This window comes from Galeopterus variegatus, unplaced genomic scaffold, assembly GCF_000696425.1.
Source record: "Galeopterus variegatus unplaced genomic scaffold, G_variegatus-3.0.2 Scaffold376, whole genome shotgun sequence".
Taxonomy (NCBI): domain Eukaryota; kingdom Metazoa; phylum Chordata; class Mammalia; order Dermoptera; family Cynocephalidae; genus Galeopterus; species Galeopterus variegatus.
Window position 1 is genome coordinate 400031 of NW_007726487.1, and position 16878 is coordinate 416908.

General features: G+C 39.6%; 1 protein-coding gene across 1 annotated transcript in view; it reads left to right on the top strand.

Annotated features, from left to right (window-relative positions):
- RAD54L2 (RAD54-like 2 (S. cerevisiae)) overlaps nucleotides 1-16878 on the top strand; it is a 99094-nt gene that overhangs the window by 36801 nt on the left and 45415 nt on the right. Inside the window, exon 2 of the mRNA XM_008568125.1 lies at nucleotides 329-521. Within this exon, the coding sequence (XP_008566347.1) occupies nucleotides 383-521 (139 nt within the window). The 5' untranslated portion in view covers nucleotides 329-382. The remainder of the gene's footprint in view (nucleotides 1-328; nucleotides 522-16878) is intronic.

Here is a 16878-nt window from a genome sequence, read left to right on the forward strand (position 1 = left end):
GGATCCGAACCCTCGGGCGGGAGCGCCGCCGCGCTTCCCAAGCAGCGCACTATCCAGTGCGCCACCGGGCCGGCCCTCCCCCAATGTTATTTTGAAAAATTTGAAATATACAGAAGAATGAAGAGAATTGGTCAGTGAATCTGCAAGTTAAAATTCTGCTATATTTACTTTATCATACACTCATAGGGAAGTTTGAGATTTGGGTATGCTTAGCATGCCTTGCTTAGAAAAGCTACAAGAAATTCATAGTCAGCATTTTTTTCTTTGAAAGATTTGTGCTCCTAAGTGAAACCCTTGGTAATTCTGATGCCCCCTGTCCTCCTTCTAGGACCCCTACAGTGGACCATGAGTCGGTAATGCCCACTGAAGACCTCTGGGAGCCATGTCAGACGAATCTGCCTCAGGGAGCGATCCAGACCTGGACCCGGATGTGGAGCTGGAGGATGCGGAAGAGGAGGAGGAGGAGGAGGAGATGGCAATGGAGGAGCATGATAGGGATGATGAGGAAGACCTGCTGGATGGTAAGTGGCTCTAGTGAGTGACAGAGATTGCCTTATCTTTTCTTCTAATGGAATTTTTCCTGGGAGAACATGGTGTTTCCAGTTGGATTTTGTAGGTCATCCATAGTGAGAAGTCACAGACTGAGATCTCAGCAACAATGAACTCATATGCTCATTCCCAGGAAATGGATTGTTGTTCCTCCACATAAGTCTTGTTTTAGTGCTGGAAGAAACTTTTGCATTTAGCTCATCTTTGACAGATGTGCAGACTCAGGTCCAGAGATTTGAGTGGAGCATGTTTGCCCCAGTTATGGAGGATCAACGGCAGAGTCCCTGTGGTGAGACTTTGCAGTCTGAGGGCCATGGACCCTTCAGGTAGGCATGGGGGTAACCGTGAGTCGTCTGGGAGTTTTCTGCTCATAATTCTGCTTGTGTGTACTTGAGGGAATCATCTGAGGAGAGATTCTCAGACAGGTTCACAACTACAGAAAGCTTACTGCATCTCCTGCAGTGCTCTTCTACCTCCTGGCACTTCTGGCAACTGTAAACTACTCCTACTGGGAGGGGACTGCATCTCTGGAACTGGTAGGCCCCCTTTATGCTCTGCTATTTGATTTGCTCTGCTCACTCCTTCCTTTGCCCCCAACTTCTTGAAGTGCCATTGGACTTTTTTGTTAGTCTAATACTACGTCACCTGGCCAGCCACAGGGCTTCTCAATTAATTGCAGCCTTTCATGGCATAGGTTTAGTTGTTTGTAAGCATCTTACTGACTAAGGAATAGGATTTTTGTCTGTTTGTAACATACACCCTAGTGGTACTGCACATTGCATTAGATCCTCATTCCTTAGACCAGAAGGAGGCTAGGAAAAAGCACTTTTGCCATTCTTGCAGATTCCAGGAGGTTGAGCATCAATCTGTTTTCTTCACTGATGTTATTGTCTTCTATTCTTATTCATTCTAACAACTGCCATATGGTTCAGGAATCAATTTTCCCTCCTTTATACTGTCCAGAAATCTCCGCCCCATTTCCACCTCACGTCTGGCAGGGAAATGATCATTTCACTTTTTTTTTTCCCCTGACAGCAGCATTTGCTGCTCACTGCAAGCTTTTTTCGATTGGAGTCTCCACCCAGCTGGTTCTATAGTTTGTTTCTATAAAGTGGAATGAGTAGGAAGAAATAATGGAAGACAGTGATTATGTGAGGGTATACCATCAGACTGTCTTGCTTGGCTCTCATTGTCCCTGAGATGACATTAGAGTCTCTAGATGTCTGCATCACTTTTTGTTTTTCATCATTTGGCTTCTCAGAATTATATTCCAGACACCCCTAGAATTCCTGTCAGATTTAGGTTGGGTTTTAGATGCTTGCCTCTTGGCTTCTTGGAATCCTCTTCTCCTTGGCAGATCCTTAATTATTCAAAAATTATATGATAGGCTTCTGGGGACTTTACTATTATTTATTTAGAGGTGGCAAGAACTTAATTGTGATTTGTCTAGAATAGTGTAGCAATTGGGGTTTTTAAAAAAGAATATTTTGGGCCGGCCCGTGGCTCACTCGGTAGAGTGCGGTGCTGATAACACCAAGGCCACGGGTTCGGATCCTATATAGGGATGGCCGGTTCGCTCACTGGCTGAGCGTGGTGCTGACAACACCAAGTCAAGGGTTGAGATCCCCTTACCGGTCATCTTTAAAAAATAAAATAAAATAAATAAAAAAGAATATTTACTCAATTCTCAGATTAAATAGTTCTTTAAAAATTTTAAATGATTTATTGTTTATGAAGTTCAGAGTAATAAAAAATGTTCCATTAGGTGTTGTCTCCTTCTCTTGCCTAACTTCTTGGAATTTGACTTAAGGACCATTTTTTAATTTAATTTAATTTTTTTAATTTTTATTTTTTTTAAAGATGACCGGTAAGGGGATCTTAACCCTTGACTTGGTGTTGTCAGCACCACACTCAACCAGTGAGCAAACTGGCCATCCCTATATAGGATCCGAACCCGGGGCCATGGTGTTCTCAGCACCACACTCTCCTGAGTGAGCCACGGACCGGCCCTAGGGACCATTTTTATATTTCACTACAGCGTTAGAGCTTGACACTCGCCCTACCTACCCAGTTCTAGAATAAAAGTGATGCTTCTGTTACCTTTGGTGACTCTGCCGGTATTTTAGCTCTTACAGCTTTTCTGTTCCTCTCATCTTGAACACTCCATGCAATTTTGCTGAAACGTCTGAGATCTGCCTATTTCTTCAGTCTTGCCCCTGCTGTCATCCCCAGTCCTAATGGGCAGAGCAGCCAGCTATTCTAAAATTAGGAACAGTTATGAATAATCTAGTCTTAGTTGGTATAGTGTGATATGGCCCTTTTGGTTTCTTAGAGCAGTGGTTCTTAACCTAGGATGATTTTACCTCCAAGGGGACAGTTTACAATATGTGAAGACATTTTTGTTTGTTACAACTCATGGGTGGAAGGGAGGAGGGAATTTTTTGGTATCTTATGGGTAGAGACCAGGGATGCTGCTAAACCCCCCACCCCAACAATTATCTGGCCCAAATGTCGACAGTACTGAGATTTGAGAAACCATTTCAAAAAGGAAACTGTTACTTCAGCCCTTTTTTCTTGAAGTTTCATCTCTATTGGGTAACAGCAGCTCACTTTTATATTGTTTTTCGTAGTTTACCCAGACATCTGAGCAATCTTATTATCCTTTTTAAAAAAAAAAAAAGATGACCGGTAAGGGGATCTTAACCCTCGACTTGGTGTTGTCAGCACCACGCTCTCCCAAGTCAGCTAACCAGCCATTCCTATATAGGGGTCCGAACCCATGGCCTTGGTGTTATCAGCACCTCACTCTCCCAAGTGAGCCACGGGCTGGCCCATTATTATCCTTTTTTAAGGAACCATCTTTTTGGCTTTGGTGATCCTCTCTGTTATGTTTGTTTCTTTGTAATTTCTTCTTTATAATATTCTTCTACTTCTTTTGAGTTTGTTTTGCCTTTCTTTAAAACTTAAGACTGTGCATAGCTCATTAATTTTCAGACTTTTTTTCTAATATAAACATTTAAAGCTATGAATTTTTTTCTAAGTACTGCTTTAGCATCATCCCATCAAAAACATTTTCAGACACTTTATCTTACTTAATCGTCTTGATAATCTTGTGTTAGGTAGGATAGATACATTTTACAGACAGGAAACTGAGGATCAGAAAGGTGTATGGCTTACTCAGTGTAACTTAGCAAGAAAGTGGCAAATCTGGGCTTTTGATCTTCAAGGTGGTGCTTCTTTTTCAAACCTATGCTGTTACTAAGACCATGGATTATTACGATCCCCTTGCCTGTGTTATGTTTGCTTTCTTCCCTAGTTTACGCTTTTCGGGAAGAAGTTGATTGCTGACATTGTTGAGTAGAGATGGAAGGACAGAAGTAACAGCATGAATAAAGGCAAAGTAGAAGGGAAAGCATGGCGAATGCTAGAGAATGATATAGCTCTGGACACATTAGGGGGATGACCAGAATGAGACCAGAGAGATGGCCTGTGGTCAGATCATGGAGGAGTTTAGAATTTGTTTTATAGGCAGCATGGAGTTAGTGAAAGATTTGCTGAGGAGCATTCATCAGGCCTTTGATGTTAGGAATGTTACTCTAGCAGTGTAGAGAAAAGATGGCCTGTGGACAAGAAAGACCAATTAGGTCTGTGGTAGAACTCTATGCGAAGAGGTAAGGAGGATTTGAACTGTTTGGGGTCATTTGACCTGCATAGGAGGAGTAAATGGGCAGACTTGTTGCATTGGGATTTGTAGGACTGCATATGTAGGGCAAGTTGAAGAGGAAATGGCTAAAGCCTGAGAGGATGATGAGATCTTTAGAAAGGTGGAAAGAACAGGATAGATGGGGGAGTTAAAGATACTTTTGGCTTTGCTACATAATAAGTTGGTGTGTTACGGAGACCCTTGATACTGATCTTTGAATGTTGTCTAGTAGGACATTAATCTAAGAACTACCTATGGTAGAACATGGAAGTTGTGGCTGTCGGAGAACAGCACCATGACTTTGTATTCTGAACAACCCACAGAAGGAAGAAGATAGTACTTTTTGTTTATAACATGTTAGGGGACCCATGGCATGTTGTGAGACAGTTTGGATTTGGTTTTTCATTCTCTTTTTCTTCTTTTCTCCTGATGTCTGTGCTAGGCTTTCTCTAGTCTTTTGGAGTGGTGGGGAAAGTTGATTGTCGGCACCTTTGGGGTCTGTCGTAGAAGTAGAGGTTCAAAACCTGATGCCTCTGGAATTGGCTTTCCTTATGTGATGGTTTTTCAGGCTCAGTATTTTCTTCTAGTTGCACTTCAGGTCCAGTCTCTTCAAACTTTGTTCTTTAGTTTGAAGCATTTAGGTGAAGAGAACTCATAGAATAATTCAACCTTTACAAAAGAAAGTTTGTTTCCAGTTGCTGCTTAACATATGTTCCGGTGGATGTAAAGTATAGCACAGCTAATGTATGTTACAGTTAGAGTCATGTGTTTTCATGGCTTTGTAAAGAGATTTACTTGTGCCTTGCTGGTTCATTGGCACATTTGTTTTTCTTGATGTCACTCCATTCTTTAAACCTGCTTAAGTAGACTCTTCCTTGATGGCCCTGGCAACTGTACGTGATAGGGAACCTAGACCACAAAATGTTTCCAAGGGTCTGCCAGTCTGTACAATGGCAAAAATCTTAACTTTTTTTCCCCAAAGTAGTTTCTTGTTCCCCTACAGCAGGGAGAGCTGGGAGAAAATAGCAAGAAGAAACCTGGGCTTGATTATGCACTAAAAGTTGGGGGGCAGGGGAGACTAATACAATTTAATATGTTCATTTAACAAGAACTTCATACGTTTCTTATTGACATTCATCTGGATTTAAGGATCCAGTTCCTGGTTTCACTCCAAAATTTCAGTTGTTCTCCAGGTACATGATAAGTCTTAGTTAATAATGAGATCCCCCCTCCTCCTACCACTGCATTTCTTTTAGGCTAACCTTGTTCTTGTGTGAATATTTGCAAGGAAAAACCAAATGACCCAATTCTTTTCCTCCAGTGCTTTCACTTCATTACCTGTGCTGGTTTCTCTGGTCTTTGCCTGGTTCTCTAGCAGGTTTCCTGGGACCATCACCATCCTTCTGAGAGCAATCTGCTCATCCAGCTGGCTCACGTTGTGGACGACTTTGTTCAGCTAAGACAAGAGTAGGGTTTTTCTAAAGGAATTTTCAACAGGTATTTTCTCAAGGAATTTTCTTAAGGAACCAAAGCCTATGCCAAAAACTACGGACTTAAAAAACTTATTGACTATTCTAAGAATGATTGCTTGCCAAAGGGTTTTACTTCCAAACTTAGTTCCGTAGTTTGTTTTGGGGATACAGGGAGTTTATGGAGCTTTAGGATGAACATGACAAACCTTGTTGGAGTGTCAATTTTATCAGAAGATTGGTGAAGTGGTGTCGGGGTTGGGGGTTCAGTACTTTAACTGGTAAGGGATTAAAATTTTTTATAATGAAAATTATGACATAGAAATCAGAATTCATATACGTTTTTAAGATAAAATAAGATCTTTCTTCAAATAAATTTTAGAGTAGGGTTTGAATGCTCTGGATGCTGCCTTGAAAGTCCCAAAGGGAAGAGAACATTTTTTTTTTTTGGCATTTTTTAAGACCCCCCCAGTGGAAAAGTTTGAAAAGCCTTGGTTTAACTTAATTAAGTCTTGGCCACAGACTGACTTGATGGACACATCTTTTTAGAACATATAAATATTCTTTTCTTCATTTTATTCTTGTTTATTTTACATGGCATATCAGGATATTAGGATCCTGGAATTGCAGCTAGATAATATGGCATGCTTAGTCCCTTTGTAACCATCTTGTTAACAAAAAGCCTAACCCTAACCCTAACCCTGACATAATTGTTGAGTGACTTTGTTGGACCTTTAACACTCCTTCCCAATAATCCAGGGGGTGGGAACTTTTGATTGTGGGTTTAATTTGCATTTCTCTGATTACTTAAGATGTTGAGCCCTTTTCCATATGCTCATGACCATTTTCGCTTTTGTGAAGTGCCTAAACACATCTTTTGACCATTTTTCTTTTCTTCCACCCATTTCTTATTGATTTGTAGGAATTCTTTATATGTAGAGAGGAGTCTTTTATTGGATGTATCTTGTACCTTAATATTGCTGGACTTTTTTTTACCCTCTTAACTATGTTTTTGATGAACAGATGTTTTTAACTTTAATGAAATGAAATTTATGATTTTTTTTCTCTCATGTTTAGTGGGTTTTTAGCATTGTTTTCTTTCTTCCTTTTTTTTTGTTTAATTTTATTTTTGGCCACAAAACAAGTTTTAATACATTGAAAAAGACTAAGATCATAGAAAATATGTTCTCTGACCAAAATAACAGAAGGAAATTTAGAAAATTCATGAATATGTGGAAATTAAACAACACACTCCTAAATAAACAGTGGCTAAAAAGAAAAACCACAAAGAGATTGGAGAGTACTTTGAGATAAAGATCAAAGTACAGCATATCAATTTATAGGACACAGGGCTCATGCAGTGCTTAGAGGAAGATTTATACTTGTAAACACCTATATTAAAAATAAGAAAAATCTCAAATCAGTAATGTAAACTTCTTCTTCTTCTTTCTTTCTTTTTTTTTAATAGAAAAAGTAGAACAAACTAAACCAAAAGCAAATATAAATAGAAAATAACTGCTGTANTCGGGCGGGAGCGCCACCGCGCTTCCCAAGCGGCGCACTACCCAGTGCGCCACCGGGCCGGCCCTCTTTTTTTCTTTTTTTTTTTTTTTTTAAAGATGACCGGTAAAGGGAATCTTAACCCTTGACTTGGTGTTGTCAGCACCATGCTCACCCAGTGAGCTAACCAGCCATCCCTATATGGGATCCGAACCCGTGGCCTTGGTGTTATCAGCACCACACTCTCCCAAGTGAGCCATGAGCTGGCCCAGTAATGTAAACTTCTACCTTAAGAAAATAGAAAAAGAAGAGCAAACTAAACCAAAAGCAAATGTAAGTAACGAATAGCAAAGATTACAATAGAAATATATGAAATAGGGAATTAAAAAACAGTAAAGAAAATCAGCAAAACCAAAAGTTGATTCTTTAAAAAGATCAACAAAATTTGCAAACCTTTATCTAGACTGACCAAGAAGAAAAGAGAGAAGACCAAAATTACTAAAATCAGAAATAAAGTAGGGCATGATAGAGCAGTTGCTTCTTCTATTATGCTGGAGTGGACTTTGAGGAAAGAGACATCCTCTTCTTTTTCTGGTCTCCACTGGTGACTCTCCTTGTGTCACTGAAGTCGAGTGTCTGGTGAGTTGTCTGCACGGTAGCTGTGGCTATTGCTGTGGCGTCAAGCTGCTTTTGCAGCACCCATGGTCATGGCTGTGGTGGGCCACTTGCATGGAAGTAGTGTTTTTGGTGTGCTCCTTGCCTGCTTCCAGGCAGGGGATGCTGCCCTCAGCTCCTGCCTAGAACCCCGAGCCTGCTCCGTTTCTTGCCTGCTTCCAGGTGGAGGGGGCTGCCCTTGAGCCTTGTTTTCTTTAATCTTTGTCTACCCTGAGGTCTTGAAGATATTCTGTTATCTTCTAAAAGCTTTAATGTTTTGCTTTCATGTTTAGGCCTGTGATCTATCTGGAACTAATTTTTATATGATGTGAGGTAGGGGTCAAGGTTCATTCCCTTTTTCCCCAGTGTGGATATCTAATTGATCAAGGCTCTGCTTTGCATTTTTGTTGTACCCTTTGTGTAAACCAAGGCACAGGACATGTGTGGATCTCTCTGAACTCTCTGTTTTGTTCCCACATAGCTTTCAGGGAAATGGGAGTAGAAGGAAGTGTGGTAGCTTAGAGCATGGACTTTGGAGTGCGATCAACCATCTGGATTCAAATCCTATATTTACATATAGGTTTGTGAGGAAAGTTTCCCCGTTTGTAAAATGGGAATACTTACTCATTTGTAAAATAGGAATATATCTCCTTAATAGAGCTGTTTTGCTGACGAAGTGAGTTAACATTTATAACATAATCTAGTTGAAAAAGGATAACAAGCATTGCTGGTGGGCTGGGCTGTATGAAGAATATTTCATAATGGCTTAAGTATTTTCAATTCACAGGTACAGATGTGTAAGGTACATTCATCCAATTGCGTATATAAAGTATAAGCAGTTTACTGCTTACCAAATGCTTGCTTAGTTTTCTGGGGGTTTTTTCTAAAGTATCTGAAGGGTGTGGCAACTCATCCAAGGTCACACAACTAGCCAAGGCAGAGAGTATCATTCTGGTTTACACCAAATCTCCAGGGGAAATCTTACAATTTCACAGAAAGATTTTGTTTTGTTTTGCATCATAAAGCAAAAATAATGAGGGGGAGGGGACTATCAGCTTAGTTTGGAACTTCTACATAGAGACAGTGAGATAGCTATTTTGGATAAACAAACATTTATTTGGAGAGTGGTTAAAAGCTAAACTATCAGTCAAGAGCAAGTGAACAGAACAGCTGGCCAGATCCGTCTGATTTTGAACCCTAGGTTACAGCCTCGACTCAAATAGTTTAGTTCTTCACAATCAGTTAGGAAGGCAAGAAACTTGGGATTGCCTTAGAATGTTGAGAGGATTAAATCAAAGAGCTAGTGACTGGAGCAGTTGTTGGAGGGCCTTGGCTGTGACTGGGAATGGGGTTGGGTCTGTTTCTAGCAGGGCACACTCCAGACTTGGGGCTGGGGCTGCAGCTATTCACCAGTTGTCATGCCTGCCCTTACTTTAGAGTTACCTACCAATCCTCCTGAAAGGAAGATCTTTAAGTATTTTCTGAATTGTTGACTTCTGAAGTCTTCATGTGGTCTTTGGTCCAATTTGGAATACAGAAGCAGGATGTATTTGCTTTGAATTTGCATTTGCTTTGAATTTGAGGTATTTTTGTTTTGTCCGTTTATCTTTTCTTTTTTATTTATTTTTCTATTTTTAATTAAAAAGAATTTTTTTCATGTATTTTGAATACATCTAGTTTTGATTGTAGTTTCTCAAACACTATCACAAGAGTCAGAGAAACAACTGTTGACTTTCTCTCTGCTGCTTTATTGATAAGCACTGAAGTTTAGCAGCACTAGGCACACACTGGAATAAAAGGGAAGGAACCTAGAGAAGGCTTTCTGGAGGGCTATATTAGTCAGTTTTCTGTTGCTGATAACAGAATACCTGAAACTGGGTAATTTAAGGAGAAGCAAAATTTATTTCTTACAGTTTTGGAGGCTGGGAAGTCCATGGTCCAGGGGATGCCTCTGGTCAGGGCCTTCTTCCTTGTGGGAACTCTCTACGGAAACCTGTGATGATGCAGGGTATTGCATAACAAGGGTTGGGTGAGAGTGTTTTTATGTGCTCACTTGTATTAGTCTGTTTTCTGTTGCTATAACAATACCTGAGACTGGGTAATTTATAAAGAACAGAGGTTTATTGGCCTTATGATTCTTGGACAGCTGCATCTGGCACGGGCCTCAGGCTACTTTTAACTCATGGTGGAAAATGGCAGCCAGCAGCAGGTACGAGCAGATCACATGGCAAGAGGAAGCAAGAGAACGAGACAAAGGACGTGCCAGAGTCTTTTAAACAACCAGCTCTCACGGGAACTAATAGAGCGAGAACTCACTCATTACTCACCCCCACTGGGGAGAGCACTAATCCATTCATGAGGGATCTGCCCCTGTGGCTCAAACTGTCACGCTGGAGATCAGATTTCCATGAGTTCTGGGAGGACAGTACATCCAAACTCCATCATTTGCTCTCCTTACAGAGCCACCAGTCTACTCCCTTATAACCCATTAAACCATGGATTAATCCATTTACAAGGGCATAGTCCTCATGATCCAATCACCTCTTAAAGACCCCACCTTTCAAATACTATATTGGGGATTAAGTTCCAACATGAACTTGGGGGGACATTCAAACTGCAGTAAGGGCTAACCATTAAACTGAGACCTGAAAGAAAGCATGAGTTAGAATTAAGTCATTAGAATCTAACAGCTAAATATTCTGATTAGATCACTATACAAGATATACATGTATTTAAAAGAAAGTGAGCTGAGATGCCAGGTACGGCTCAAGCTTTATTAAAGAAAGAAAATCTGCTAGGCTGTGCTCAAAGTAGCAGGCAGCCCAGGGCTGCCCTGGAAGGGGGACAGCACCAGGTGTGGGACTGGTAGAGCTTATATTGGTATGTTGGCACCAGGAGCTGGGTGATACCGTCAAGGAGGGTCATTATTCTAATGTGGACCGGGGTGGAGAACTGTGTCCTTGTGGAAACAAAAGGAGTTTCTGTTTAAGTCAAGAGGCTTTTCATAAAGGGAAGGGGGGAGGGGAGGGGAGGAGGTCAGCAGCGCCATTTTGTACTTGGGCTTGTCTAAAGTGGCGCTGGTTATGTTGCAGATCTATTAGTATTGAAACAACAAACTGTATCCCATAAACATGTACAATGAAAAAAAATTTTTTTTTTTTGGTCATTTTTTTGAGACTGGCCGCACCACGCTCAGCCAGTGAGCGCACCGGCAGCCATCCCTATATAGGATCCGAACCCGCGGCAGGAGCGCTGCTGCGCTCCCAGCACCGCACTCTCCCGAGTGCGCCACTGGCTTGGCCCGAAAAAAAAATTTTTTAAAATAAAGAAGTTGGGAAAGAGGGACACAGCATTAGCAAAGGCCCAGAGATCCTTGAGAACACTATGCTTTTAAGGCTGGAGTGAATGGAGGAGAGGGTATGTGGGTGGAGGTGGTTAGAGGGAAGTACTTGGTCATTAGAGAGAAGGCTGGAGGTGAGCAATCAGAAAAAGCCTTCAGCATTTTATTTCATTTTATTTTTGTGTGTGCGGCGGCTGGCCAGTATGGGGATCTAAACCTGTGACCTTGGTTCTATAAAGCTGCACTCTAAGCATTTTAGGGTTTATCCTAAGGGCATAAGGGATAATTTTAAAGTATCTTAAAAGATTCTGGGTGGGCCGACCCCGTGGCTCACTCGGGAGAGTGCAGCGCTGGGAGCGCCAAGGCTGCGGGTTTGGATCCTATATAGGAATGGTCGGTGTGCTCACTGGCTGAGTCCCCGTGCGAACGACACCGCGCCAAGGGTTACGATCCCCTTACCGGTCACAAAAAAAAAAAGATTCTGGGTGGGTGAAGACTGATATGATCCGATTCAGAAATGTGTGGTGATGGCTAGGTGTGGGGTTACTTCTGGAATTCTGGGGGATGGAAGGAATGGGGGAAATCAAGAAGAATATGTGATTCAGCATTCATGTTTGGCATAAGGACTTTAGTTAAGGAGAGACAAAATTAGTGGATCTTTTCTTGTAGCTGATGGAATGATGAAGTTGGGTGATTGGAGAAAGTGGGGTAGTATTTCAAGAATCAGCTCAAGCTTCTGAAGCAGTTATGTCAGTTTTGGCTATTTGAGGTAACAGTGTTTTTCATATTTGTAAATATTCTTTATTATGTTCTGGATATTACTAATCCTTTATTATTTACATTGTAGGTAACATCTAGTCTGTGGCTTATCTTTTAACTTTGTTCATGATGTTCTTTGTCATAAAAAAAAATTCTGTAATTTTATTATAGACAATTTAACATTCTTTTTCCGTTGTTTGATAGTCATTTATTTAATGTGTGAAAAAGTAAGAGCATGTAGGAGAAGCATACTTTAAAGATTGGAGTGTGCTTTTCATCAGTGTCTTTGGCTTTAATTTGAATTTTAAAAATTCTGACTTTGTGAGATTCTTGTAGGTATTATTTATCTGTAAGATTTTAGTAGAGCCAAGCATGCACTTTATGTGTTTTCATAACTCTTTATAATGTTATTCAGAAATTAAACTAGAGTCCTTCAAGGTATCAGACTTAGTTTTTCTTCTTTTATTTTTAGCTTAGAAGTTCCTACTTTGTGGCTGGTTCACTGAGAACTCGGTACTTCTTGCCTGTGGTTGTAGAGGTGGCCAAAAATCATCATAGGGGCCAGCCCGTGGCTCACTTGAGAGAGTGTGGTTCTGATAACACCAAGGCCATGGGTTCGGATCCCTATATAGGGATGGCCAGTTAGCTCACTTGGGAGAGCGTGGTGCTGACAACACCAGGTCAAGGGTTAAGATCCCCTTACCGGTCATTTTAAAAAAAAAAAATTCAGCATAATGTGCACAGAGCTAGAATTGCAGATAGGTTGAAAAGACGCATAATTGTATTTACAAATGATTGCTTCTTTTACTCTTCTTAGCCTGGATTGTGCTAATGCAGGGACATGTGGCAATTTCTGGAGACACTTTTGGTTGTCATATCTGGGAAGGTACTACTGGAATCTAGTGGATAGAGGCCAGGGATGCTGCTAAACATCCTGCAATGTACAGGATAGCCTCCCACATGTGAGTATTATCCAGCCCAAAATGTCAGTAGTGCTGAGGTTGAGGAGACCCTGTGCAGCTCTGGTATCTTTTAAGAACAATTGGCAGTTGTTCCCGTCCCCTGTGAGAGCTGATTGGGAAGGCTGGCCACTTCTTTTCTTCGTGTCTTAGATTGTTTCCTGGGTAGTCAGAATGGTATTGGTCCCCTTGCTCTCAGGTCTCATTTTTAAAGATATGCTTAATTTAGAATTTAGTAATACCTTTTGGTATTAATGCTCTGAGGATTTTTTTCTGCCCACACAGTAACTATGATGAGGATTTTTGTTTTTTCTTCAAACTGGCTAAGCCCATAACTATTTTGGAGGTGAATTACATTTTGGTTTGCATGAGCTTTTAACTTATTTCCTATTGTCAAATAGGTTAGAGAAAACTTGGTCCACAGAGAACATCAATGTATAATTGCAGATGATAAACAAATGTATTGAATGAGATCTGATATACCTCAATGGATTTTTTATTCATATATATTTTTCCCTAGTGGCAATTTTTTAAAAAAAAACCAAGGTCATTTAAAAAAAGTATTATTTAAGTATCCATTATGTGGCAAGCATTTTTGAAGGCATTAGACAATGGTGAATGAGATGAAGAGAATCCCTGCGTTCAAGGAGCTACATTCTAGAAGAGGAGACAGATGTTAATAAGTATTCAATCAAATTACTAAAATAACTTCAGATATTGATAAGAACCATGTAGACAATAAAGGAAAGGAAAGAGCTGCAGTAGTAGGGAGGAACGCCCTGTTTTAGCCACAGTAGTCAGAGGGGTTTTGAGGAGGCAGCATTTGTGCTTGCCTTTTGGTTTTGGTTTTGGTTTTAAAGTTGCATTTCATTCTCTATTTTATTGATCTGCTTTTATCTTTATTGTTTCCTTCCTACTACTTTCTTTGGCTTTAATTTACTATTCTTTCCTAATTCTTTGAGAAAAAAATTATATCATTGATTTTCATCCTTTATTTTTTAACATGTTCACTTAAAGTTGTGCATTTCCATCTAAGCATAGCTTTAGCGATATCAGAAGTTTTAAAAAATAATCTACTGTATAATTTACATACAATAAAATTCACATATTTAACATGTACATGACTGTTGACTATTGTATATTCCCATGTAATCTTTACTCTAATCAAGATAAAGGAAGTCTCCATTTTCCCAGAAAAGTTCTCTTATGCCCGTTTTATAGTCGTTTTGCCAGGCAACAACTGAACTGATTTCTGTCACTATAGACCAGCTTTGACTGTTCTCAAATTTCAAATAAATGAAGTTATACAATATATATTCTTTTGTGTATGACCTCTTTTGCTCGGCATGATGTCTGTAAGGTTCATCTGTGTTGTTGCATGTGTTTGTACTTTGTTCCTTTTTATTGCTGAGTAGTATTCCAATTGTATGAATATACTAAAACTTATTTGTCTATTCACCTATTGATGGACATTTGACTGTTATGAATAAAGCTGCTCTGAACATTCCTGTAAAGGTGGTTTACTGTGTTTTTTACATTAGGAGATATGTTTTCATTTCTCTTGGATAAAATACCAAGAAGTGAATTGCTGGGTCTTGTGATAGGTATATGTTTAACTTTATAAGAAATTGCCAAAACGGCCAGCCACCAAAAGAAAAAAAAAAAGGAAGAAAGAAATTGCCAAAATGTTTTCCAAAATGCTTGCATCACTTTATACTCCTGCCAGCAGAGTATGAGAGTTCCAGGTGCCCCACATCCTTGCCAGCACTTGGTATGGTCAGTTTTATTAAAGTAGCTATTTTAGGGAGTGACAAGTGGTATCTCATTATTGTTTAAATTTGCATTTCCCTAATTATATTGAGCATCTTTTTATATGTTCATTGGCCATTTGTATGTCTCTTTTTGCAAAGTATCTGTTCCTCCCCTCTTGCCCTTATTTATTGTGTTATTTGTTGTCTTATTGAGTTGTAAGAATTGTTTTAATATATATTCTAGATACAAGCCCTTTGTCGGATGTATGTATTGCTTATGTTTTTGCTAAGATGGTAACTTGACTTTTCTTTTTCTTGAGATTGTCTTTTGAAGAGCAGAAGTTTTTAATTTTGGGCTGGCCCGGTGGCGCACTCGGTAGAGTGTGGCGCTTGGGAGACTGGCGGCGCTCCCGCCAAGGGTTCGGATCCCATATAGAGACCGGTCCACTCACTGGTTGAGCGCGGTGCGGGCGTGACACTGAGGGTTGCGATCCTGTTACCAGTCACGAAAAAGACAAAAAGGAAAAAAAAAAAAAGAAGTTTTTAATTTTGATGAAACATACTTTGTCAGTTTTTTCCCTTGTGGATTGAGCTTTTTGTGTCCTACTTAAGAAATCTTCACCTTCCCTAAAGTTACAAATATTTTCTATTATGTTTTATATTAGAAATTCTATAGTTTTAGCTTTTATGTTTATGTCCTTGATCCATTTTTAATTACTGTTTCTGTATAAAGTGGAATGAGTTGAAGGTTAAGCTTCATTGTCTTTCTATGTGGACATCTATCACAAATGGATGTCCAAGCACCATGTGTTGAAAAGATTATTCTTCCCCCGTTGAATTACTTTGATACCTCTGTAAAGAATCAGTTGACCATAAATGTGTGGTCTAATTCTGGACTCCATTCTATTTATATCTATCTATCCTTGTGTAAAACCATAATTATTATAGATTGAATTAGAGTAATAGAAAAGTTTCAATTTTGTCATTCTTTTTCAAAATTCTTTTGATTATTCTAGGGCCTTTTCATTTTCATAAAATGTTTAGACTCAGTTTGTCAATTTCTATGAAAAAAATAATTTAAAAAAGCAACTTGGGATTTTGTTTGGGATTGTGTGGCATCTCCAGATCAATTTAGGGAGAGTGGACATAATATTGTATCTTCTATTCCGTGAACATGGCATATCTTCATTTATTTAGGTTCTCTTAAAATTTATCTCAGTAATGTTTTGGGTAGATCAGGCTTTTGGTCTCTCATGACATTGTACTCATATGGTGGCTGCTGCTGAAATAGCAAACAAGGTAGAAGCTGCATTGTCTTTTATGGTCTAGTCTTGTAAATTGCACATTGTCACTTTTGTCTCATTCTTTTGGTTATAAGCAATTCACAAGCCCACCCAGATTCAAGGGAAAGAATTTAGAATTCACCTCTCAATAGGAGGAGTGCCAAGGTTATATTCCAGAAAAACAAGTGCAATAGAAGACATTGTTGTATTCATCTTTGGTAAAAAAGTCTGCCACATTCCACTCTCTGGCCATAGTAATTCACATTCCTTCCACGTGCAATATACGCTGTCCTCTGTCAAGAACCCCCAAATCTCATCTCATTATAGCTTCAGCTCAAAGTCCACATCTTGTCCTCGAACTCACATCCATGGATGGCGCTGGCTGTCAGTTGTAGTTCCCTAAGTATAGTTTCTCCTTTTTTAAATTTTCTTCTTTTTGGTGGCTGGCCAATACAGGGACCCAAACCCTTACAGTTTCTCTTGATCTGAAAACTTTGATGTACTATGAAAAGACAAGTTATCTACCCCTTCATCAACATAAAATGTTGGGAGAGGGATAAAGTAAACACACTCATTCAAAAGTTGCGTGGGGAGTGGGGGAGGGAATGAGAGGCACACAGCAGTCATTGATCCATAGCTATTCTGTAATTCCTATCTGAGCATATTTTGCCAGCCCTTGATTAGAACTCAGTATTGTTCTTTTATTTTTTTATTTTAAGACTCAGAAAAGATTACTTTATTTTTTTTATATATATATATATATTTCTTTTCTTCTTAATTTTATTTTGTCGATATACAATGAGGTTGATTATTGTGGCCCATTACTGAAACCCCCCTCCCTCCTACCTCTCCCCCCTCCCACCCAACAATGTCCTTTCTGCTTACTAGTTGTATCAACTTCAAGGAGTTGT